Genomic DNA, 26,621 nt, shown 5'->3' with positions numbered 1-26,621 from the left:
AAAGGTAGTAATCTCAGGATTGCTACCAGTGCCACGTGCTAGTCAGAGTAGAAATAGAAGGATATTTCAGATGAATACGTGGCTAGAGGAATGGTGCAAGGGGGAGGGATTCAAATTCCTGGGACATTGGAACCGGTTCTGGGGGAGGTGGGGCCAGTACAAACCGGATGGTTTGCACCTGGGCAGGACTGGGACAGAGGTCCTAGGGGGGGGGGGGAGTGTTTGCTAGTGCTGTGGGGGAGGGTTTAAACTAAAATGGCAGGGGGTTGGGAACCTGTGCAGGGAGACAGAGGAAAGGAAAACAAGGATAGAAGCAAAAGACAAAAAGGAGAAAAGCAAAGGTGGCAGTCAGAGTAATCAAGGGTTTAAATCAAACATGGCCACAGTAAATAATAATTCTAAAAGGTCTAAGAGTGTTAAAAAAACAAGCCTGAAGGCTTTGGCCTAGAAATTCGGTTGGTTGCGCCAGGGATTAGCGCCTAAAGAAGGCAATAACTGGGGCGATAGCCAAATTCCGGTGGGGCGCAAGGCGTTTAGCGCCTCGCCCCATATTGAGTATACATTTAGCGCCGGCGCTAACGCTTAGCGCCCGCTCATGGGCGCAGGCTAATTATGAGGTCATCTGAGTGTGCAACGCCTTTTCGGCACCCCAGACGGGAAATTCAGTGGCGCCCCCCTCCGTAGTGCCTGGCGCTATTAGTGACAGTTTTCCTGGGCCTTACCAAGTCGCTCTCGGGCTGGAGGAGCGTTATTTAAAGGGGACTGGTGTGGTTTAAAAACGGCAGACATTTCTGGTGCACAACTTCCTCGAGAGCTACAAAGAGTTGCTGACCTGCACACAGAGCCATTTGACCACTGGGCCCACGCTGGCAGAGGAACAGCAGCCTTCTGACCATCGCCTTGCTGTTGGTGAGCCTTGACAACGGGGAACCTTCCTGTGGGCACTTATTATGGGGCCTGCATTGGAGGGGAACGTCCTGCTGCTGAATCATCTGGAAAGGGCACTGAGATGCTGGGAGAGGGGGGCGGGCATGGCCAGACGGAGGAGGGCCAACAGACATTGCCACAGCAGACCTTACGCTGGCAGGGTTTTCCGACAGCAGTTTTCCTACATGAACATGCCGGAGGAGCAGTGTGTCAGAAGGCTGCGATTTAGAAAGGAGGTGGTGACTGAGCTGTACCAGCTGCTTCAGCCAGATCTGCAGCCGGCCTGATACCCCCAAGCCCGTGAAGGGCAAGGTGCATGTAAATAGCAGGCATGGCCATTGTAAATGAAGAAAGTGTTTCATTACACAAAATGTGGTTCCTTCAAACATGAGAAAGCTATGGCAACAGAAAGCAAAACGAATACATTGACACATAACTGCCTCTCACACCCAGGAGACTGTCCAAAACATAAATCACATTCCGACCATCTTCCTTGGCCTTGATTCCACTGCGCCAACCAAAGCATCCAATGCCCCATCAGTGAGGCGTTCCGCCCTCTGCCTCACCCTTTCCATTTCTTGCTAGGCTGGTGCGCCACAGGTAGGCTCCCACCGCTTTGAAGGCCTACAAGGCAGTGAGTGTGTCTGGTGATGCCAATTGACCGGCCCCTTTAAGAGCTGGCCGGCGCCAGTGTGTCTCAGGGAAAGTGATTATTGACAGCACCTGCGCTGCGCCCCACCGCAGCGATATTGGGTAGCGCCTCCGCGTTAGCGCCTTAAGAGTCGCGTGCAGCGCCTGATTTACCGCCGCAAACACCATCAGGGGCGCAACGACCCAATATTGCGCCAGGTGGCGCTAAGTCGCAGCTGGCGGTACTCTTAGCGCTTCGCCAGATCTAACGCCCCAAACGGGGCTATACCGAATTTCTAGGCCTTTGTGTCTTAATGTGAGGAGCATTCGTAATAAGGTGGATGTTCTTGCCATGGAGGGTGTGCAGCGAAGATTCACCAGACTGATACCTGGGGTGGCAGGAATGACGTATGAAGAGAGATTGGGTCGATTAGGCTTATATTCACTAGAGTTTAGAAGAATGAGAGGGGATCTCATTGAAACTTATAAAATTCTAACAGGACTAGATAGACTAGATGCAGGAAGGCTGTTCCCGATGGCAGGGGAGTCCAGAACCAGGGGTCACAGTCTAAGGATAAGGGGTAAGCCATTTAGGACTGTGATGAGGAGGAATTTCTTCACCCAGAGAGTGGTTAACCTGTGGAATTCTCTACCACAGAAGGCAGTAGAGGCCAATTCATTAAATATATTCAAGAAGGAGTTAGATATATTTCTTAAGGCTAAGGGGATCAAGGGATATGGGGAGAAAGCAGGGACAGGGTACTGAGTTTGGATGATCAGCCATGATCTCATTAAATGGCGGAGCAGGCTCGAGGGGCCGAATGGCCGACTCCTGCTCCTATCTTCTATGTTTCTATGTTTCTTCTGTGCCGGGCTGGGGTTGTGCTGAGGTGGTGGCGGGTAGCTTGCTGCGGGATGGAGTTGAGGACACTCACGTTGAAGACAGAGTCTCAGTTAAGGAGATCTTCGAAGTGCTCCTTCCAGTGGGCACCGACTGCCTCTCTGCCCTTGATGAATACCTTGCCGTTCTTGGCCCGCATTGGGGTAGGACCCTGGGTGCTTGAGCCGTAGGTGGTCTTGACTGCGCTAAAGAATCCACACGCGTCATTTTTGTTGGCTAGCTGCTGGATCTCCTGCGCTTTCTCCACCCACCATCTGTTCTTTAGGTGGCGAGTTTTTTGTTGGACCTCGGCCTTCAGGCGTCTGTAGAGCTGCTTTCTTGCTCTCGAGTTCTGTTGCTGTTTCCAGATCAGGAATGCTTTGTGCTTGCGGCTTATTAGCTCCTGGATCTCCTGGTCATTCTCGTCAAACCAGTTTTGGTGTTTCATGGTCGAGTGACCGAGCGTCTCTTCACAGGTGCTGATTATGGAGGTCTTGAGTGCAGACCAGGCGCTGTGGACACACTGTATCACTGGGAGTCATCAGGTTGGTTGAATAGGGCTTTCTTAGCAGGGTCTTTTGAGTGTTCCAGCGTTGATTTTCCTGCGGCATTGCTTCTGTTGCTACCGCTGTTTTGGGGCTACATTGATGGAGATGACAGAGCGGATTAGGCGGTGGTCTGTCCGGCAGTCGTCAGTTCCTGTCATGGCACGGGTGATGCGGACGTCCTTGCGGTCCCTCGCTTGGACGATGACGTAGTCCAGCAGATGCCAGTGCTTGGAGCGAGGGTGCTGCCATGAAGCCTTGTACTTGTTTCTCTGACAGAACAAGGTGTTGGTTATGACAAGACCATGTTCTAATCATTTCATCAGGAGGAGGGTACCATTGGAGTTGGCTTTCCCTACCCCCTCTCTGCTGATCACACCTCCCCAGAGGTCTGTGTCCTTTCCAACTCTAGTGTTGAAGTCGCCAAGGAGGATCAGCTTGTCGCCTGTTGGGATTCGGTACAGGGGTTGTTCAAGGCTGGAGTAGAATTCCTCGTTGGTCTCGTCTGTGGCGTCCAGTGTTGGGGCGTACGCACTGATGACCGTAGCGCACTGGTTCCGGGCTAGGCTGAGCCGTGGAGTCATGAGGCGCTCGTTTATTCCACAAGGGGAGTCTCAGAGACGTTCAACTCGCTCATTTTTATGGCGAAGCCGACCCCATGGAGGCGGCGTTCTTCTTCAGGACTGCCTTTCCAGAAGAAGGTGTAGCCACCGCCTTGCTCCTTGAGCTGGCCTTCCCCTGCCTGCTGGGTCTCGCTTAGGGCGGCGATGTCAATGTCGAAACGCCTGAGCTCCCGGGCAACGATAGCAGTACGGCGTTCCGGTCTGTCACTGTTGGGGCTGTCCATGAGGGTCCTGACGTTCGAGTTCCCGAACTTCATTTTAAAGGGTGGAAGATGCCTGTGCGTGAATTCTTTTATCGTGGGGTGGCCGTTGCACACCAGCTACCACACGGGCTTGACAGAGCAAGGTCTTGGTCCGATGGCAGGGGAATCCAAGACGATTGGAGACCAGGCTCTGCGACAACGGCCTAGCGCACACACACAAACATACTGCTACTGTCCTCCTCCCTCCTTCCCGCAGGTCCTCTCTGCCTGGGTTTCGTAGGATGCAGTGTGGTCCTCCCGACCCCGCTGCTGGGCCTCGACCACGCTGCTGGGCTCGTCGTTGCCCCCGGGTCCCGGCCTCGCTGCTCCTCCCATCCCTGCTTCTGGGCCTCGACCTCACTAGCTAGGGCAGACTTGCTAAAAGAGGATGCTGGGCTGAATGCATCAACATTTTTTGTTCAAGGGTGCAATAGGTAACAAAGGTTCTCACGGTTATCTTGGATTACGTGGACATCTTAGCTGTAGTTCCTCAGGCTCCACCACTTATCTAACATCACTTTTTCAGATGTAGAATTTTTTTTTCAGATTCTTCCCTGTGTCACAAACAAGCCTCTGCTCTCCGCCGCTCTTCCTGCGCTTTATGACCTTCACCACACGGACTGCAGCGGTTCAAGGCGACGGCTCACCACCACCTTCTCAAGGGCAATAAAGGCCAGTCTTGCCCGCGACGCCCACATCCCATGAATGAATTTTTTAAAAAGCCCCTCAAGACCAATGTTCCATTAGCCTTTTAAACTAGCTGTCCTCACTCCTCCCGAAACAAATTAAAAGTTGCTTGAATGAAGGAATCACCTGATCCATTTTCCGATCAGCCGAGCCTCACCCATATTGATGGTTCACCCAGTTATTGATTTCAGACAGCAGTGTTCCTCCAGTGCCTCATCGAAGCAGCTATTCTACCTGTGTCAGCCTGCACTTCCAGACAATTCCACTGCTGGGGTATCATAGCCAGTCACTCCTGTCCTTGCCTCTCGGGGTATCTGGACAATGCCCCGGAGCAGTCACTGGGGGGAGCGGGTGGGGGGGGGGGGGTGGGGGAGGGGTAACGACATGCCTGCTGTATTTCTGCTCCGTTGCTCAGGTGCAGTTTCCTATGGATTACCCAGCTGGGATTGGCCAACTCAGCACAGGTCAGACAGCGACCCGGGGCCTCCCGATCTGGACGCTCAGCACTCGCACCGCAGTGGACATTGGGGAAGTTGCCCGAATATTTTTTCCGCTCCTCTTTCTGCAAATTCTCTCTCCCCCCTTGCACATGGCTCCCTTCACAGAAATCAGTCCCCCACAATGCGACTATTCCAGGCAGTCTCATCAACTAGGCCCCAGCTGGAGTATTGTGGCCAATTCTGGGCACCGCACTTTGGGAAGGATGTCAAGGCCTTGGAGAGGATGCAGAGGAGATTTACTAGAATGGTTCCGGGGATGAGGGACTTCAGTTACGCGGAGAGACTGGAGAAACTGGGATTGCTTTCAGTAATAACTTTCAAAAGGGAATTGGAGAAATACTTGACGGGGACAGATTTGCAGGACTGTGGGGAAAGAGCAGGGGAGTGGGACTAATTGGAGAGCTCTTTCAAAGAGCCGGCACAGGCACGATGGGCCAAATGGCCTCCTCCTGTGCAGTAAGATTCTACGATTCTCTTGCTCACGTTGAGTGGGTTCTGCAGCTCGAGAAGCCCAGGCGGGTGAGTATAACTGGGACTGTGCGCCTGGTTTACAGCAGGCTCACTGGCTTATAGTGAATGTTTTGGACTGCACTCAGGACGACCTTGCTCACTGCAGTACAGGTTAATAATCACCTGGGCAGATCAGGCTCTTACACCAGCCTCCTGAACAACCATGCCAGAGTTAGCAGAGGGCGGAGCGGATTAAGGCGAATTATTAACAGAAACTCAGGGTCAGGGCTGGGATGGAATCTGGCAGAATATTTCATTTCACAATGGGGGAGGTGGAGATGAAGTGTTGGAGTGCTTGGTGAGAGAGATGGTCTTCCACCCACTTTATCCCGAGTTTCTTATTGTTTTTTAAATTAATATTTTAGATAATATTGACGCTGCCGCTCAGCCCCAGACTGAAGAAAAGGAAAGTTCTTAAAACCGTAACCTGTTTTTTCACAATCCCCGCTCTCTGTGCCCGCCCGCTCCCCCAGAAAGCAGAGAGCCACATATCCCAATTTGCCGATGAGACACAGATAGGCGGCATTGTAGGCCGTGTAGATGAAAGCATAAAATTACAAAGGAATATCGACAGATTAAGTGAATGGGCAAAACTGGCAAATGGATTTCAATGTAGACAAATGTGAGGCCATCCACTTTGGACCTAAAAAAAGGATTGAACAGGGTACAGTACTTTCTAAATCTTCTTAGGCAGTCCCTCGGAACCGAGGATGACTTGCTTCCACATTAAAATGAGTTCTCAGGTGACTGAGTCCAATGCAGGACCTACAGTCTCTGTCACAGGTGGGGCAGACGGTGGTTGAAGGGACGGGTGGGTGGGGTGCTTGGGCTGACGTGCGCTCCTTGCGCTCCTTGTGCTGTTTCCGCTTGCTCCCGGCGAAGAGACTCGAGGTGTTCGGCGCCTTCCCGGATGCTTCTCCTCCACTTTGTGTGGTCTTGGGCCAGGGATTCCCAGGTGTCGGTGGGGATGTTACACTTTTTCCAAGGAGGCTTTGAGGGTGTCCTTGAAGCGTTTCCTCTGCCCACCTGGGGCTCTCTTGCCGTGCCGGAGCTCCGAGTAGAGCGCTTGTTTTGGGAGTCTCGTATTGGGCATGCGGACAATGTGACCCGTCCATCGGAGCTGATTGAGCGTGGTCAGAGCTTCGATGCTGGGGATGTTGGCCTGAGCAAGAACACTGACGTTGGTGCGCCTATCCTGCCAATGGATTTGCAGGATCTTGCAGAGGCAGCATTGATGGTACCTCTCCAGTGCTTTGAGGGGCCTGATGTACATGGTCCATGTCTCTGAGGCATACAGCAGGGCGGGTATCACTGCTGCCCTGTAGACCATGAGCTTATTACAGTACCGGGTTTGAGGTCCTGGTCTTCAAACACTCTCTTCCTCAGGCGACCGAAGGCTGCACTGGCACACTGAAGGCGGTGTTGGACTTCGTCGTCGACGTCTGCCCTTGTTGACAGTAGGCTCCCGAGGTATGGAAAGTGGTCCACGTTGTCCAAGGCCTTGTCGTGGATTTTGATAATCGGGGGGGCAGTACAGTGTGGCGGGGGCAGGTTGGTAGAGGACCTTTGTCTTACGGATGTTTAGTGTAAGGCCCATGCTCTCGTACGCTTCGGTGAAGGTGTGGACGATGGTTTTGAGTTCGACCTCCGAGTGAGCGCAGACGCAAGCATCGTCTGCATACTGTAATTCGACGACAGAGGATGGGACGACCTTGGATCTGGACTAGAGGCGACAGAGGTTGAACAATATCCCAAACATTTCTAAATGGTGAAAAGCTAAAAACAGTGGAGGTCCAAAGAGACTCGGGGGGTCCAGGTACATCGATCATTAAAATGTCATGAACAGGTACAGAAAATAATCAAAAATCTAATGGGATGCTGGCCTTTATATCTAGAGGACTAGAATACAAGGGGGCAGAAGTTATGCTGCAGCTGTTCAAAGCCCTGGTTAGACCACACCTGGAGCACTGGGAGCAGTTCTGGGCCCCACACCTTAGGAAGGATATATTGGCCTTGGAGAGAGTGCAGCGTAGGTTTACCAGAATGATACCCGGACTTCAAGGGTTCAGTTACGAGGAGAGATTAGACAAACTAGCGTTGTATTCCCTAGAATTTAGAAGGTTAAGGGTGATTTGATTGAAGTTTTCAAGATATTAAGGGGAACAGATAGGGTAGAGAGAGAGAAACTATTTCTGCTGGTTGGGGATTCTAGGACTAGGGGGCAGAGTCTAAAAATTAGAGCCAGACCTTTCAGGACTGAAATTAGGAAACACTTCTACACACAAAGGGTGGTAGAAGTTTGGAACTCTCTTCCGCAAACGGCAATTGATGCGAGATAAATTGTTAATTTTAAATCGGAGATCGATAGCTTTTTGTTAACCAAAGGTATTAAGGGATATGGGCCAAAGGCGGGTACAGTATATGGAGATAGGTTGCAGATCAGCCATGATCTCACTGAATGGTGGAACAGGCTCGAGGGGCTGAATGGCCTCCTCCTATTCCTATGTTCCCCCTCTGCGTGCCCACCCACCCACCCTGCACTCTCTGCACCCCTCCCCTCTCTCCGCCCCCTTCCCCCTCTCTCCGCCCCTCCCCCCCTCTCTCCGCCCCTCCCCCCCTCTCTCCGCCCCTTCCCCCCCCTCTCTCCGCCCCCTCCCCCCCTCTCTCCGCCCCTTCCCCCCCCTCTCTCCGCCCCTTCCCCCCCTCTCTCCGCCCCCTCCCCCCCCTCTCTCCGCCCCCTCCCCCCCTCTCTCCGCCCCTTCCCCCCCTCCTCCCTCTCTCCGCCCCTCCTCCCTCTCTCCGCCCCCCCTCCGCCCCGCCCCCCCTCCCCGCGTCTCCCCCCCTCTCCGCCCCTCCCCCCCTCCCCGCGTCTCCCCCCCTCTCCGCCCCTCCCCCCCTCCCCCCCCTCTCTCCGCCCCTCCATCGTATTATAGCAATGACAGAAGATGCTGAAGGGAAACAGTTACTCTCCACTCGCACTGAATGAAATTGAAATGGTCTGACCGACTGCTTGGGATTTTTTTATATGACCTTTGCTCTCCTCAATTCCTGATTCGCAGTAAGTTTCCTCGCTCTGATTCTGGGACTAACAGCCCGTGTATTTCCTTTACTAACAGGACTGCATTCTCCTTTTTAAACCCGCTCACCGCTGCAATTTCATTTCACAATCCAAACCGCACAATGGAAATAGTTGAGGAAAAGTCCTTCACTTGTTTTCCCCTCACTATAAACCATGTCCCCTCATCTGACCAGAAATTACCGAGATCGAAAATTGCAACCCTTCTCGGATCACTCCCGTCATCCTCTTCTCCAGAAACTAGAGTCCCTCACTTCTCCATCAGACCGCCAACTCTCCAATCACTCTCCACACTCGATGACTTCTGATCCTAATCTGACAGTGATAGACACAATTTACCTTAGCCAAGCCAATTAATTGTTTATCTACTTCACTGCACTCCCCCTTAATCATCCCCTCTCTGGGCTGCAGACCCTCAATGAACTTCACTCCGTTTGAGCAGAGTATGGCATGTGCTATGCACATTTCGATCGCTCCAGTACACAAGCTGTAAATACAGGACAAACAGGCTAAATGGCAAATCAACTTCAATATAGCAATGTGTGAAATGGGTCATTGTTGGAGGAGGAATAAGGAGGTCATTTATTCCTTGGAAGGTCAGAAACTAAATGGGGTCGAGGAGCAAACAGCTCGAGGAACACGGGCACATCAATCACTGAAAGTAGCAACACAGGTTGTTAAGGCCGTAGAGTGCAAACAAATGGGTTCATGTCTGGAATAGAATACAAAAAGAGGGAGGGAATGTTAAATTTATACAGGACTTTGGTTAGACCACACTCTGAGTGCTGCGTGCACGTCTCATCTCCATATTACAGAAAGGATAGTGAGGCACTGGAGAAAGTGCAGAAAAGATTTACCAGAACTGAGAGGATGCAATTACCAGGAAAGATTGAGCAGGCTGGAGTTCTTTTCTCTGTAAAAGGGAAGACTGAGAGGAGACCTGATAGAGGTCTATAAAATTACACAGGATATACGGCACAGAAACAGGCCATTCGGCCCAACCAGTCCATGCTGGCATTTATACTCCACTCGAGCCTCCTCCCGTCTTTCCTCATCTAAATCTATCAGCATAACCCTCTATTCCCTTCTCCCTCATACACTTGTCCAGCCTCCCCTTAAATGTATCGATACTATTCGCTTCAACCACTCCCTGTGGTAGCGAGTTCCACATTCTCACCACTCTCTGGGTAAAGAAGTTTCTCCTGAATTCCCTATTGGATTTCTTGGTGACTATCTTATATTGATGGCCTCTAGTTATGCTCTTCCCCACAAGTGGAAACACTCTCTCTGTATCCACTCAATACAATACAATACAATACAAATCGCTTTATTGGCATGATAAGGTACATCTTATGTTGCCAAAGCATCAAAATACATTTATGGTTGAACACATAAACGCGGTTCCATTCATACAGTGTATAAACAGGTATATCCCTGAGTTTATAAATATATTTTCGCCTTGTTTATATATACTCTTGTCTTAGTTTACTGGTTGTCCCTCTGTTCATGGCAAGTTGTAACATAGTGCGCCGCCAGTGTTACACAGCTTCTCTCCTCCCCCAGTAGGAATGGGAGTTTTTGGTTGTCAGTCAGATTTCTGAATTCAGGGCATATTTGTGAGAATTTTTGATAGAAATTCTCTCTGATGCCCTGATATTTTCCACAGGCTGTGAGGAAGTGCATCTCTGTCTCAACTACTCCCAGACTGCAGTGAGAGCATATCCTGTCTTCTCTTGGCAGCCTGGTCTGCCTGTGTCTGCCTTTTTCGATCGCTAGGCTATGTTCGCTAAGTCTGTACCTTGTCAAGGTTCTTCTCAGTTTGTTATCCTTTACCATGGTCAGGTAATCAGCTATGTTGTATTGTCTGTTTAGGGCCAAGTAGCAATTGAGTTTGCTTTGGGTTTTTGTTGTTTCTGCCCAATATGACAGATATTTTTCCTTTTGCTTAGCGACGATTGTGTTGGGTCGAATTCTTTGTGTTACCCTGTCACTGTCCTGGGGCTGGTTATTGTTAGTATTGTTATTAGTTACTTTATTGAGTCCCAGGACTAGTTGACTGAGGGTATTCTTCTTTATGGTCAGCTCTTGGCATTTCAGGGCGTCGTAGTGATAGCATTGGGGGTTGCTCATTTGTAGGTGATTCCAAAATTTGGTGGCTCTTTTTTGGATAGTGATTATTAATGGGTATTGGCCTAGTTCCGCCCTGCATGCGTTGTTTACTGTTTTCCTTTGAGTCCGGAGGATACTTTTACAGAATTCCGCATGTAGGATCTCAATTGGGTGTTTGTCCCATTTTGCAAAATCTTGTTGTGTTAGTGGTCCCCAGACCTCACTGCCATAGAGTGCAATTGGTTCAATTACTGATTTGAAAATTTTGAGCCAAATGCTAATTGGGATTTCTATTTGGATTGATTTTTTGATGGCATAGAAAGCCCTTCTTGCTTTCTCTTTCAGTTCATTCACAGCCAGTTTGAAGTTTCCCGTAGAACTGATTTTTAAGCCCAAGTATGTGTAGTGAGTGGTTTGTTCAATTTTGGTTGTTCCTACTGTGAAATTTATTGTGGGTCCATGTTGTTTGGATCTTTGCTGGAACACAAGGACTTTGGTTTTTTGGGGATTTATTGTCAGGGCCCAAGTCTGGCAGTACGACTCCAGCAGGTCCAGGTTCTGCTGTAGACCCTCCTTAGTTGGTGACAGCAGAACCAGGTCGTCGGCATAGAGGAGGAATTTAACCTTGGATTCATATAGGGTGAGGCCGGGTGCTGTAGATTGTTCAAGTAGTTTTGCCAATCCATTAATGTAAATATTAAAGAGTGTCGGTGAGATTGGCGAGCCCTGCGTCACCCCCCGCCCCTGTGGGAAGTATTTTGTTTGTTTGTCTCCAATTTTAACTGCACATTTATAATTCATAATTTTAAAGACCTCTATTAGGTCACTCCTCAGCCTTCTCTTTTCAAGAGGAAAGAGACCCAGCCTGTTCATCCTTTCCTGATATGTATATCCTCGCATTTCTGGTATCATCCTTGTAAATCTTCTCTGCACCCTCTCCAGTGCCTCTATATCCTTTCTATAATATGGCGACCAGAACTGTACGCAGTAGTGTAAGTGTGGTCTAACCAAGGTTCGATACAGGTTTAGCATAACTTCCCTACTTTTCAATTCTATCCCTCCAGAAATAAACCCTAGTGTTTGGTTTGCTTTTTTTTATGGCCTTGCTAACCTGTGTCGCAACTTTTAGTGATTTGTGTATTTGTACTCCGAGATCCCTTTGTTCCTCTACCCCACCCAGACTCGCACCCTCCAAGTGATCAGTGACCTCCCTATTCTTCCTCCCAAAATGTTAATACCTCACAGTGATGAACGGGCTCGATAAGGAGAGACTTGCTGCATCCACGAGGGAATTGAGAGGCAGGGGTGTTTGAAGCTGAATTTTCTGGAATGCAAAGATAAACCCCGGCTTCTATTTGCTGCTGCTAAATGTTTTCTTAAACCCCTCTCCTCCACCCTCACCTCCAACAACAAGTGTGAGGAGCTCATGGACTTCTTAGTCTCTAAGATTGACACCATCCGTTCAGCTGCCTCTCCCACTTTCCTTCCTCTAGCCCACCGGGACAAATGTCCTCTAAGGTTCCCCCTGCCCTAGCCCGGAACTCACATCTTTCTCCAGTTTCTCTCCGATCTCCCCTCAAGACCACCCCGCGCTCATCTTGTGCATGAGACCCACTTCCTACTCCCTCGACCCTATTCCCACCAAACTGCTGACCACCCAACTTCCTTTTCTGACTCCCATGTTAGCTGATATTGTTAACGGTTCCCTGTCCCCTCTCCCTCAAATCGGCCATCATCACCCCTCTCCTCGAAAAAACAACTCTTGACCCCTCCGTCCTGCCAACACATCTCCAACTTCCCTTTCTTCTCCTAAGTCCTTGAACGTGTTGTCACCTCCCAAATCCGTGCCCATCTTTCCCGCAATTCCATGTTTGAATCCCTCCAATCAGGTTTCCGCCCCTGCCACAGTACCAAAATGGCTCTCATCAAAGTCACAAATGATATCCTTTGTGACTGTGACAAAGGTAAACTATCTCTCCTCGTCCTTCTTGATGTGTCTGCAGCCTTTGACACGGTTGACCACTCCATCCTTCTCCAACGCCTCTCCACCATCATCCAGCTGGGTGGGACTGCACTCGCCTGGTTCCATTCTTGTCGATCTAATCGTAACCAGAGAATCACCTGCAACGACTTCTCTTCCCGCTCCCGCATCGTTACCTCTGGTGTCCCCCAAGGATCTATCCTTGGCCCCTCCTATTTCTCATCTACATGTTGCCCCTCGGCGACATCATCCGAAAACACAGCGCCAGTTTCCACATGTACACTGACGACACCCAGCTCTACCTCACCACCACTTCTCTCGACCCCTCCACAGTCTCTAAATGTCAGACTGCTTGTCCGACATATAGTTCTGGATGAGCAGAAATTTTCTCCAACTAAATATTGGGAAGACCGAAGCCATTGTTTTCGGTCACCGCCACAAACTCCATTCCCTAGCCACTGACTCCATCCCTCTCTTTAACATCTGTCTAAGGCTGAACCATACTGTTTGCAACCTTGCTGTCATATTTGACGCCGAAATGAGCTGCCGACCACATATCCGCAGCATAACTAAGACCGCCTATTTCCACCTCTGTAACATCGCCCGTCTCCGCCCTTGCCTCAGCTCCTCCGCTGCTGAAACCCTCATCCATGCCTTTGTTACCTCTAGACTTGACTAATCCAACACACTCCTGGCTGGCCTCCAACATTCCACCCTACATAAACTTGAGGTCATCCAAAACTCGGCTGCCCGTGTCCTAATGTGCACCAAGTTCCATTCGCCCATCACCCCTGTGCTCGCTGACCTACATTGGCTCCCAGTTAAGCAACGGCACGATTTAAAAATTCTCATCCTTGATTTCAAATCCCTCCATGGCCTCGACCCTCCATATCTCTGTAATCTCCTCCAGCCCCACAACTCCTCCACACCCCCGAGATATCTGCGCTCCTCTAAATCTGCCCTCTTGAGCATCCCTGATTATAATCGCTCAACCATTGGTGGCCGTGCCTTCTGTTGCCAAGGCCCTAAGCTCTGGAATTCCCTGCCTAAACCTCTCCGCCTCGCTACCTCTCTTTCCTCCTTTAAGACACTCCTTAAAACCGACCTCTTTGACCAAGCTTTTGGTCACCTGCCCTAATTTCTCCTTATGCGGATCGGTGTCAAATTTTTGTCTTAAAATACTTCTGTGAAGCGCCTTGGGACATTTTACTACGTTAAAGGTGCTATATAAATACAAGTTATTGCTGTTGTTGGATGGCGAGTTCTGGCAACCTGATTGGTTAGGGTGTTTCCCGCCATCACGTCCATCACTGCAGGAAGCAGGTTGAGGCTCGAGGGACTGAATGGCCTACTCCTGTGTTCCTATGTTCATAACCCTTTTTGCCCCAGTATCATTCTGGTGAATCGGCACCGCTCCCCCTCCAAGGTCAATCTATCCTCCCTGTGTGTTGGGGCCCAGAACTGAACACAGTCACTCCAGGTGGGGTCTGACCAAGACCCTGTACAACTGAAGCATCACTTCCAGCCCTTTGTATTGAGATAAAAAGGCCAACATTCCATTAAACGTTGGGATTACTTTTTGTACCTGTGCTCTAGCGGTTTGTGCGCGCCGGACTTCATGCAACCAGTTTCAAGTTCTGGTGCCAAACCCGTCCTGCCATCAGTGTTGTGAAGGAGAATTCAGGACAGACAGGTGTCAGAGATGGAACTGTAGGCGAGAGTCAACCACGCTGGTGTGGGACTGGAGTCACATACAGGCCCAGACCGGGTGAGGACGGCCGGTTTCCTTCCCTACAGGACATCAGTGAACCAGTTGGGTTTTTACAACAATCCGACAGCTTCATGGTCACTCTTACTGACACCAGTCTTTTATTTTAAACTGAATTCAAATTCTCAAACTGTGGAGGTGAGATTTGAGCTTACGATCACTGGATTACTGCTCCAGGCCTGTCCAATGGATTTATTCACTGTAGCTGCTCTCTGGAGCCTGGCAATAAAGAAGTGAGGACCCTGGTGGCAAAGTGACGGGACACACGTTCAATGTCCATGAGGGTGGGGTCACAGGGGTGGGGGAGGGGAAAGGACTCAAGTCGTTCGACTCTGGCCAACTGTAACACAGCAGTGTTGGGATTTAGCACGTTAGTCTGGGAAATATGAGGAGCGAAGAGGTCAGAGGAATCATAGAATGATACAACACAGGAGGCCATTCGGCCCATTGTGCCTGTGCCGGTTCTTTGAAAGAGCTGCCAATTGGACCCACTCCCCTCGCTCTTTCCCCAGAGCCCTGCAAAGATTTCCTTTTCCACTATAAATCCTATCCGTTTTGAAAGTTATTATAGAATCTTCTCCCACCACCTTTTCAGGCAGTGCATTCCAGATCACAAGAACATAAGAAATAGGAGCAGGAGTCGGCCATTCGGCCCCTCGAGCCTGCTCCACCATTCAATAAGATCATGGCTGATCATCGACCTCAACTCCACTTTCCCGCCCGATCCCCATATCCCTCGATTCTACTAGAGTCTAAAAATCTATCGATCTCAGCCTTGAATATACTCAACGACTGAGCCTCCACAGCCCTCTGGGGCAGAGAATTCCAAAGATTCACCGCCCTCCGAGTGAAGAAATTCCTCCTCATCTCAGTCCTAAATGGCCGACCCCTTATCCTGAGACTATGACCCCTGGTTCTAGACACTCCAGCCAGGGGGAAACAACCTCTCAGCATCTACCCTGTCAATCCCCCTCAGAATCTTGTATGTTTCAATGAGATCACCTCTCATTCTTCTAAACTCCAGAGAGAGTATCGGCCCAATCTACTCAATGTAAACAACAAGAAGTCGCTGCGTTAAAAAAAAAATCCATATCTCCCCCTTTGGTTCTTTTGCCAATTATCTTAAAGTTGGGGGTTGGTTAGGAGAGGAAAAATAATTCCGCCTTCAAAACAAACGACAATGTGGGTCACAGGATGTCTCAGTCCCGCACTCCTTGGCCTCAAACCATTTCAGTTCTCAGTGTAAAAGCTCTCTCTATCCATCAGTTACAGACAAACACAGGCCCTGCCAAACTCCTGGTGAAGTGCAGGCTGCACGGATCTCACTCCAGATTTAGACAAACTGTGTGAATGAGGATTAACATTCAGTCTGACTCACCGCAATTCGACATTCAAAATCCCATGGGGTGACTGACTAAATGAAGAATGTAACCCACATGCACACAGAACCCTCGCCACGAAGGGAAGTAATTCTGCTCGTACGTTTTATTTCCAAGAAACACACACGAGGGTTGTTTAAAGATAAATGCTTCTTAATTTGCCTAAATACACAGAGAAAGCCAGGCAAAAAAACAGCTTCTAAACAACTCAACTCTCTCACCGACTCTCCTGACACACTGACTCTCACTGGGGTACGGGTTCCACACACACTGACTCTCACTGGGGTACGGGTTCCACAGACACTGACTCTCACTGGGGTACGGGTTCCACACACACTGACTCTCACTGGGGTACGGGTTCCACACACACTGACTCTCACTGGGGTACGGGTTCCACAGACACTGACTCTCACTGGGGTACGGGTTCCACACACACTGACTCTCACTGGGGTACGGGTTCCACAGACACTGACTCTCACTGGGGTACAGTTCCACACACACTGACTCTCACTGGGGTAGGGTTTCCAGAGACACTGACTCTCACTGGGGTACAGGTTCCACAGACACTGACTCTCAATGGGGTACAGGTTCCACAGACACTGACTCTCACTGGGGTACAGTTCCACAGACACTGACTCTCACTGGGGTACGGGTTCCCAGGGCATTGACTCTCACTGGGGTGCGGGTTCCACAGACACTGACTCTCACTGGGGTACGGGTTCCACAGGCACTGACTCTCACTGGGGTACAGGTTCCACAGGCACTGACTCTCACTGGGGTACGGGTTCCACACACACTGACTCTCACTGGGGTACGGGTTCCACAGACACTGACTCTCACTGGGGTACGGGTTCCACAGACACTGACTCTCACTGGGGTACAGTTCCACACACACTGACTCTCACTGGGGTAGGGTTTCCAGAGACACTGACTCTCACTGGGGTACAGGTTCCACAGACACTGACTCTCAATGGGGTACAGGTTCCACAGACACTGACTCTCACTGGGGTACAGTTCCACAGACACTGACTCTCACTGGGGTACGGGTTCCCAGGGCATTGACTCTCACTGGGGTGCGGGTTCCACAGACACTGACTCTCACTGGGGTACGGGTTCCACAGGCACTGACTCTCACTGGGGTACGGGTTCCACAGGCACTGACTCTCACTGGGGTACAGTTCCACAGACACTGACTCTCACTGGGGTACAGTTCCACAAGCACTGACTCTCACTGGGGTACGGGTTCCACACTGACTCTCACTGGGGTACGGGTTCCACAGGCACTGACTCTCACTGGGGTACGGGTTCCACACACACTGACTCTCACTGGGGTACGGGTTCCCCGGGCACTGACTCTCACTGGGGTACAGGTTCCACACAGACTGACTCTCACTGGGGTACGGGTTCCCCGGGCACTGACTCTCACTGAGCAACTAGGGATGGTCAATAAATGCCGGCTTTCCCAGCGACACCCACATCCCATGACTGAATAAAATGTTATATTTTTATTTAGGAACTCAGTGGGCCAGTATTGAACAGTGGCAGTACTTGACTATAACGCTCCATTAATGCTGAACAAGGTACTTACGCGCAATTAGTCAGTCCAGTAGCAGAAATAAAGTGTTTCTGAAAACAGACGTAAAATATATAAACTCACTCAGTCAGGAGCCAAGTGCTTTGTAAAGCTCCGTCGACTTGCTGGTTAATTTGTAATTTGATATCTGTCATTGCTTGATCAAATGTTCCTGCCTGTGGGGACATTAAAATAACATTGAGATTAATAACTGATGCCCCAGCCCTCCGCTCCCCAGGGCCCAGCTCTCCGCCCTGCGCGCCCCAGCCCTCCGCGGCCCAGCCCTCCGCCCCCCAGGGCCCAGCTCTCCGCCCGCTGCCCCACAGCCCTCCGCGGCCCAGCCCTCCGCCCCCCAGGGCCCAGCTCTCCGCCCTCCGCCCCCCAGGGCCCAGCCCCCCAGGGCCCAGCCATCCGCCCTCCGTGCCCCAGCCCTCCACGCCCCAGCCCTCCGCCTGCCAGCCCTCCGCGGCCCAGCCCCCCAGCCCAGTGGATTTGATGCTCTTGGTCCCTCACCAGGAGCAAGACTGCCATTTAAACCACACGGCCAAACAGGGCAACCATTCTGCACACAGCAAGATCCCACAGGTGGCGATGAGGTGCTTGACCAGTTAATCTGGTTTTTGGTGGTGTTGGTTAGTGGGACGATCGTGCCTAGTGCGACGGCAGATCTGCCCACTGTTCTTTGAATAGCACCGTGGGGAGTGTCACCCTGGAACACCTGCTCCAGTCCTGGAGCAAGACTCGGCTCCATGACCTTCGCACCGAGTTCCTGCCATGTTGGAGTAGCACGTTGCCTCACCTCTTGCTCTCCTGGCAAAGGAAACAAGGGTACGATAGCAAAATACTGCGGATGCTGGAAATCCGAAAAAGCAACATAAAATGCTGGAAAAACTCAGCAGGCCAGGCAACATCCATGGAGAGAGAAACAGAGTCAACGGTGTCGATTTTCCTGGAGCCGTCAGGCAGGGTTTCAGGCGTGTGTGGGGGGGGGGGGGGGGGGGGAAATCCTGAATTCGGGGGTCCCGATACCATCCCGCCCAAAACCCCGCTCCACGCAAGTTTCAGAGGTGGCAGGTACCCGCCCCGCACTGGGACCCGCCAACCCCAGGCGGGAAGGGATTAGTGCCAATTAACTGCCTGTTAACAGGCAGTTTTTGGCCTAATCCCTATTTTGAGGGGTGTCGTGTGGGTTTCCCGATGGCTCCAAACCACGCCAGGTTAGAGCAGGCGGGCCGTTGAGTTGAAGGAGTTGGAGGGGTCGCGATGCAGGTGAGTGATGGGTGCATGAGTGCAAAGGTAAGTGTGTTTGGTGTGTCTAAAGTGTGTAAAGAACTTTTACTTACCTGTACTTACTTTAACAGCCTTTCTTCCTGTAGGCGTCGGGAGCACATCACTCAGCCGGCACTTAAGGCTGAATGGCTGCGATCTGTGAAAAGTGACAGCCTTCAGCTTTGAGTGCTGCTGAGAGTTCTAACTGAGTCTGTGCAGAAGGACTCATGTTAGAACTCAGACTGTCAGTGTTTGGCAGCTTCAAGCAGCTGTGAAACACTGATATTTCATCTGTCAAGAACTCTTGACAGATGAAATTGCAGTCTGTGATGTCACCTGTTGCCGGGTGGCCCTTAATTGGCCTGCTGAGCCCGCTGGGCGGGCTCAACAAGGTCAATCAAGGGAAAATCGCGTGGATTGGCCGGACGTCAATGTAGGCGGGTCTAAAACCTGAAAGTTGTAGTCCCACCTTCTTCCCGACAGCTTCGGGAAAATCGACCCCAACGTTTCAGGTCGAAACCCTTTGTCAAGACTGAAAAAGCACAGGAAAGGAAACAGATTAAAAGGCCAGTAGGGGGGCTAGGAGAGAACAAAAAAGAGAAGTGAAGAGACATTAAGAGGTATTCAAAACGAGACGGGATGGTGATAGGAATAGTGGAGACAAAAGACGGCTCGAGATTAGGTGTGAAATGCGCTGGCAGAATGGGAGACAGCTGCCATGTGGGAGAGAGAAAAAGGAAACAAGGGATTGCTGTCAGGAAGCCTGGTTAGACCAAATGAAAGGATGCCGTTACACTAGAGGGTTTACAGGCAATGTTCCCTCTAATTTTCTTTGGCGCGGCATGACGCGGCCCCTTCCCCCGCATGCGCGGTGTAATATATGTGGGTGGAACAAATGAAGGACAGATACACAATGAGCTGTTAGTCCAGGTGCTTGCTTTACTAGGCCAAAGCAAACTGAGTATGCTCATACTAAACCATGTGACAAAGCATGTGACCATACATTACCCACGGTTTTTGCATTGACAAACCGGCTGCGCGGGATCCCTGGAGCGCTGCGCGGCCTAAAGAGAAGATTGCCTACAGGATTACTGCCTATATCGATCTCACTGCCCAGTGATTGTTAGCAGGTAACTCAACCGTGAGGGCGTCTTGGCGGAGCCCACATTCAACACACACTGTCCCAGCAGGAGTCACGAGAGAGCGATCAGGAGTACGAGCCTTCTCCTTCTAAATCAGGGGGTCTGAGCCCATGTGTACTGCCCCAACAGCACAGGCTCATAGATCCAACCACATGAGCAGGATCCCAATCCCATGTACTCGCACTGTCCCCACATCCCTTTTATCCCCCTTTCCTTCAGCTACCTATCCAATTCGTCAATGTTGTCAGGGACTCTGCTTCAATCTCTAACTCTGCTGGTGAATTCCACAGCCTCACAACTCTCTGTGGAAGAACATTTCTCCTGCTCTCTGTCCTCAATCTCTTACATTTAATCTTCTATCTGTGTCTTCTCATTCTAGATTCCTCAATCTCTCTAAACCGCCTGCTTGTATCTGTCCCGTCTCATTCCTTTAAACACAGCGATCAAATCAATCTAATTTTCCAAGTCTTCCTTGGTATTTGTATTTCCTCATACCAGACAGCATCCTCGTCAAGCTGCACTTTCCCCTCTCTCTATCGCCTCAATAACCTTCCTATAGTGTGGAGCCCAAAACTGCATACAGTACTCCAACTCTAGTCTTACTAAGGCTGTATATAGATTCACCATTACACAGATCTTACAGCACAGAAACAGGCCATTCTGCTCCGTGCTGGTATTTATGCTCCACATGAGCCTCCTCCCACCCTATCAACATATCCTTCGATTCCTTTCTCCCTCATGTGTTTATCCAGCTTCCCCTTAAATGTATCTGTGCCATTCGCCTCAACCACTCCCTGTGGCAGCGAGTTCCACATTCTCACCCCTCTCCGAGTAAAGGGGTTTCTCCTGAATTCCTTATTCGATTTATTAGTAACTAACTTAGATTTACGGCCCCTAGTTCTGGTCTCCCCCACAAGCGAAAACATCTTCTCTACGTCTACCCGATCAAATCCCTTCATAATCTTCAAGACCTCAGGTCACCCCTCAGTCTTCTCTTTTCTAGAGTGAAGAGCCCCGGCCTGTTCAATCTTTCCTGATGGGTATAGCCTCTCATTTCTAGTATCATATTTTTAAATCTTTTTTGCACCTTCTCCAGTGCCTCTATATCCTGTTTATAATATGGAGACCACAACTGTACGCAGTACTCCAAGTGTGGACCAACCAAGGTTCGATACAAGTTTAACATAACCTCTCTGCTTTTCAATTCTCTCTCTATACAAATAAGCCATAGTGCTTTGCTAGTCCCACGCCCCTGCTCTTTCCCTATAGCTCTGCAAGTTTTTCCTTCAAGTATTTATCCAGCTCTGTTTTGAAAGTTCGTATTGAATCTGCTTCCACTGCCCTTTCAGGCAGCGCATTCCAGATCACAACAACTCACTGTGTAAAAAGTTTTTCCTCATCTCCCCTCTGGTTCTTTTGCCAATCACCATAAATCTGTGTCCTCTGGTTATCGACCCTTCAGACACTGGAAACAGTTTCTCTTTATTTACTCTATCTAAACCATTCATGATTTTGAACACCTCTATCTAATCTCCCCTTAACCTTCTCTGCTCTAAGGAGAACAACCCCAGCTTCTCCAGTCTCTCCACATTAATTGAAGTCCCTCATCCCTGGAGCCATGCTAGTAAATCTCCTCTCCAAGGCCTTGACATCCTTCCTAAAGTGTGGTGCCCAGAATTGGACACAATACTCCAGCTGGGGCCGAACCAGCGTTTTATAAAGGTTTAGTATAAGTACAATGCTGTTCATTTACTAATTGCACGCCCATTCTGCAAGTTTATTGATGTCTTCCTGTATTTTGCCGCAATCCTCCTCTGTATTAATTACACCCCCCAATTTGGTGTCATCCGCAAATTTGAAATTGTACTTCCGATTCCAGAGTCCAAAGCGTTTATGTAAATGGTGAACAACAGTGGTCCCAGCACTGATTCTTGTGGAACACCGCTTCCCACCTTGGGCTATGGGGAAAGAGCAGGGGGTGTGGGACTAATTGGAGAGTGGGGCTAATTGGAGAGCTCGCTCAAAGAGCCAGCACAGGCTCGATGGGCCGAACAGCCCCCGTCTGTGCTGGAAAATTCAATGAATCTATGATTCAAAGTATAATCATATTTTTAACCAAAATGCATCGTCTCACACTTACTGACATTGAATTCTAACTGCCATTTTTTTTGACCATTCCACCAGCTGATCTCTATCCCCTTTCCGCATCCTTTGCACCCGAGAATTGTTATTACTCTGCCTCCAATTTTAGTATTGTTTGCAATTTAGGACACGCCTCCCTCACAGCCTGTATCCAAATCATTGATGGATGAGTTGGTCTTTTCCTGCTCATATGTACATACTGTAGATTTAAATACAAGGGCAGGGATTATATAACTGGTCATTTACCCAACACCTTGTGTAAATCCCACACAACTTCATTACATTAAACTTTCATCTTTATTCACATTGAAATACAGGCAGCCAACAATAGCTCGGTAAGTGAGGGGGACGGGCAGAGAGACGGGCAGTCTCTGGAGTACAAAAGTAGAGAAGTTATGCTGAACCTTTATAAAGCGCTGGTTAGGCCACAACTGGAGTATTGTGCCCAGTTCTGGTCACCACACTTTTGGAAGGATGTGAAGGCCCTCGAGAGGGTGCAGAGGAGATTTACCAGAATGGTTCCGGGGATGGGGGATCTTAGCTACAAGGACAGGTTGGAGAAGCTGGATTTGTTTTCATTAGAGCAAAGGTGGTTGAGGGGTGATTTGATAGAGGTGTACAAGATTATGACGGGTTTGGACAGGCTAGACGGGGAAAGGCTGTTCCCACTAGTTGATGGTACAAGGACTAGGAGACACAGATTTAAGGTTTTGGGCAAGAGATGCAAGGGGGATGTGAGGAAAAACATTTTTACGCAGCGAGTGGTGATGACCTAGAATTCGCTGCCGGCAGAAGTGGTGGAAGCGGAGACACTCAATGTTTTCAAGGGGAGACTGGATAGGCACTTGAGGGAAATAAACTTGCAGGGCTACGGGGATAGAGCAGGGGAATGGGACTGACTGGATTGCTCTACAGAGAGCCGGCACAGACTCGACAGGCCGAATGGCCTTGGGACGTTTTATTATGTTAAAGGTGCTATATAAATGCAAGTTGTTATTGTGTCCAAGGCTAGCAGCAGAGTTAGAGGGTGAGGAGCGACTACCACAGTCCAGCTTGAGCCACCACCCACAAAGTTCAAGAAAATGGCTACAACCATCGCCATCACCATCCTGGTCAACTATCCAGCCAGCTCACTCTTGCATTGCACTGTGGCTTTCCTGGACATGAGGCTCCACATATTCACCCCCGTCCCTGGTCTGGGCCCCCCCGTCCCTGGTCTGGGCCCCCCCGTCCCTGGCCTCGCCCACCTGGCCCTGTCCTACCCCTCCCCTCCCCTCCCTGTCCCTGGCCTCTGGTTGAAGACAGACACAAGTTATAAGAGGAGGTTAGACAAAGTTACGGTGCTGAAAAGAGGTGGGATTAGGCAGTAGTTTACCCGGAGCACGAAGAACTTCCTCAGCCTGTGGTCCTGGAATGCACGGGGTGGAGCTGCTCCCTCAACAGGTGTCTCGGCTGGAATCTGGCCATCTGCTGGACTCCGGTCTCCTCGGCCAGCTCCCTCCACCTCAGTCGCTGCATTCTTCTCCTGGTTCACGCTCAGGGCCACTTGGTCCAGCCTCGCCTCCTTATCCAGCTCCGGCCCGCCGGCCGCGCTGCTCAGGTCCACCGCCTGGAACTCGCTGGGATCTGGGACTGCTGCCATGGGCGAGGGGGACCCGGGACAACAGACTGAAGGGCTGAATGGGGCACAGAACGAGCGTGTGGGGAGGAAGGGACACCCCCCAGGCACAACTTCCTGCAAATATTTCAACTAAACGCCAAGGTTAGAGAATGTTCCCAACCAGTCAAAGCAGGACTTCCGTGTCTGGACAGGCGACTCTCCCCCACAGGGGTGTCTGGACAGGCGACTCTCCCCCACAGGGGTGTCTGGACAGGGGTGTTGGACTAACTCAATGAAACCAACAGTCAGAGCTCAGACGAAGCAGGAAGAACTTTCGTTTCAAGCAGCTGACCCAACCTTCCCTTTCTGTTTGTTATGTTGAGTCGCCTGCTTCCTGGTTCACTGCAGGGGCGGATCCCAAAACTGCTCCTCAAGAGCAGCACAGACCGTTTTTTTTTTGGTTCCTAGGATGTGAGCATCACTGGTAAGGCCAGCATTTATTGCCCATCCCTAATTGCCCTTGAGAAGGTGGCGGTGAGCCGCCTTCTTGAACCGCTGCAGTCCGTGTGGTGAAGGTGCTCCCACAGTGCTGTTAGGGAGGGAGTTCCAGGATTTTGACCCAGCGACGATAAAGGATCGGCCGATATATTTCCAAGTCAGGATGGTGTGTGACCTGGAGGGGAACTTGGAGGTGGTGGTGTTCCCATGCGCCTGCTGCCCTTGTCCTTCTGGGTGGGAAGAGGTTGCGGGTTTGGGAGGTGCTGTCGAAGAAGCCTTGGCGATTTGCTGCAGAGCATCTTGTAGATGGTACACACTGCAGCCACGGTGCGCCGGTGGTGGAGGGAGTGAATGTTTAAGGTGATGGATGGGGTGCCAATCAAGTGGGCTGCTTTGTCCTGGATGGTGTCGAGCTTCTTGAGTGTTGTTGGAGCTGCACTCATCCAGGCAAGTGGAGAATATTCCATCACACTCCTGAATTGTGACTTGTAGATGGTGGAAAGGGTTTGGGGAGTCAGAAGGTGGGACAATTGCCACAGAATACCCAGCCTCTGACCTGCTCTTGTTGCCACAGTATTTATGTGGCTGGTTCAGTTAAGTTTCTAGTTCAACTCCCCACGACAGCAAACCGGCCATCCGCTCTCCAACACAAGCTCATGGGAGAAGTATTGGACAATATTAACTTTTAATATTACATTGTGGGTGGATCACGCAAGGTTTCCTGTTCAGTGCAAATCCTGGAAAAATCCTAGATAGAAAAAGAACCATCCCTGGCTTCAGAGAATTAAGTTTCTGCCATGACTTGAACTTTAGATCAGGTATTTGCAGCATGCAGTATAATTCTGGTTTTGCATATAAGGATATCTATTGAAACACTGTCACAAAGGCACAGTACTTTAAATCTATGCCCCCTGGTTATTGACCTCTCTGTTAAGGGAAATAGGTCCTTCCTATCCACTCTTTCTAGGTCCTTCATAATTTTATACACCACAATTAGGTCTCCCCTCAGCCTCCTCTGTTCCAAAGAAAACAACCCCAGCCTCTCCAATCTCTCCTCATAGCTAAAATTCCCCAGTCCCGGCAACATCCTCGTAAATCTCCTCTGCACCCTCTCTAGTGCAATCACATCCTTCCTGTAATGTGGTGACCAGAACTGCACGCAGTATTCTAGCTGTGGCCTAACTAGTGTTTTATACAGTTCAAGCATAACCTCCCTGCTCTTGTATTCTGTGCCTCAGCTAATAAAGGCAAGTATCCCGTATACCTTCTTAACCACCTTATCTACCTGTCCTGCTGCCTTCATGGATCTGTGGACATGCACTCCAAGGTCCCTCTGTTCCTCTACACTTCTCAGTGTCCTACCATTTACCGTGTATTCCCCTGCCTTGTTAGCCCTCCCTAAATACATTACCTCACACTTCTCCGGATTGAATTCCATTTGCCACTTTTCTGCCCACCAGTTCAGTCCATTGATATCTTCCTGCAGTTTACAGCTTTCTTCCTCACTATCAACCACATGGCCAATTTTTTTATCCTCTGCAAACTTCTTAATCATGCCCCCTACATTGAAGTCTAAGTGATTGATATATACCACAAGAAGCAGGGGACCCAGTACTGAGCCCTACGGAACCCCACTGGAAACAGCCTTCCAGTCACAAAAAGACCCGTCCACCAGCACCCTTTGTTTCCTGTCACTGAGCCAATTTTGGATCCAACTTGACACTTTCCCTTGGATGCCATGGGCTTTTACTTTTTTGACCAACCTGCCATGTGGGACCTTATCAAAGGCCTTGCTAAAGTCCATGTAGACTACATCAAATGCACTGCCCTTATCGACCCTCCTCGTTACCACTTCAAAAAATTCAATCAAGTTATTCAAACACAAGCTTCCCTTAACAAATCCATGCTGACTGTCCTTGATTAATCCGTGACTTTCTAAATGACGATGAATACTGTCCCTCAGAATTTTTTTCCAATAATTTTCCCACCACTGGGGTTAAGCTGACTATCCTGTAATTACTCTGTCTATCCCTTTCTCCCTTTTTAAACATTGGGCCAGAAATTCGGGTCTCCAGGGGTGAGTACGCACGGGGTACTCACGCGTGGGCCCGATGGAAGGGCCGGTTTCCTGCATGCACTGCGCATGCGCGGGAAACCGGCACTTCCGTTCCTCTGAACGAAGGGGTTCAGAGGTCAAACGCATGCGCGGGGGAGGCTGCGCGTGCGCTTTGAACTTACGTTTTTTTTACAGGTTTTTCCGTGAGGGTAAGTCTTTAGAATTTAGAAATTTAAAAAGCAGGCGTAAGGCCTGCTTTTTACAAGGTAAGTGGTCAATTAGTTAAAATTAAAACATTTTTTCCACAGGTTTATTATTTTTAAATACTTTAAAGCAAGGTAAGTTTATTTTTAGCCCTGTTAGAATATCAAATTATTTTTTTCAAAAATTTAAATTATTGTTTAAAATAGTTATTTAATGTAATTTATAGTTTATTTAAAAAGTGTGATTTTTTAAAATTTATTTGAAGATTTACTGCTGTTTT

The 26,621-nt window shown here is 49.9% G+C and overlaps 1 protein-coding gene across 1 annotated transcript in view; it reads right to left on the bottom strand.

Moving 5' to 3' along the window:
- LOC147115370 (tumor protein p63-regulated gene 1-like protein) overlaps window positions 1-24,023 on the bottom strand; it is a 39,653-nt gene extending 15,630 nt beyond the window's left edge. The window contains exons 1-2 of the mRNA XM_085989559.1: window positions 23,359-24,023; window positions 17,515-17,606 (exon numbers count right to left, since the gene is read on the bottom strand). Coding sequence (XP_085845685.1) covers window positions 17,515-17,606; window positions 23,359-23,625 — 359 coding nt within the window. The 5' untranslated portion in view covers window positions 23,626-24,023. The remainder of the gene's footprint in view (window positions 1-17,514; window positions 17,607-23,358) is intronic.
- Window positions 24,024-26,621: the final 2,598 nt, after the last annotated feature.

Source organism: Somniosus microcephalus, chromosome 6 (genome assembly GCF_052327205.1).
Source record: "Somniosus microcephalus isolate GS21.2 chromosome 6, FLI_Smic_1.0, whole genome shotgun sequence".
Classification (NCBI taxonomy): domain Eukaryota; kingdom Metazoa; phylum Chordata; class Chondrichthyes; order Squaliformes; family Somniosidae; genus Somniosus; species Somniosus microcephalus.
Note: the sequence above shows the minus strand (reverse complement) of the source record. Positions and strands in the feature narration are given on the sequence as shown.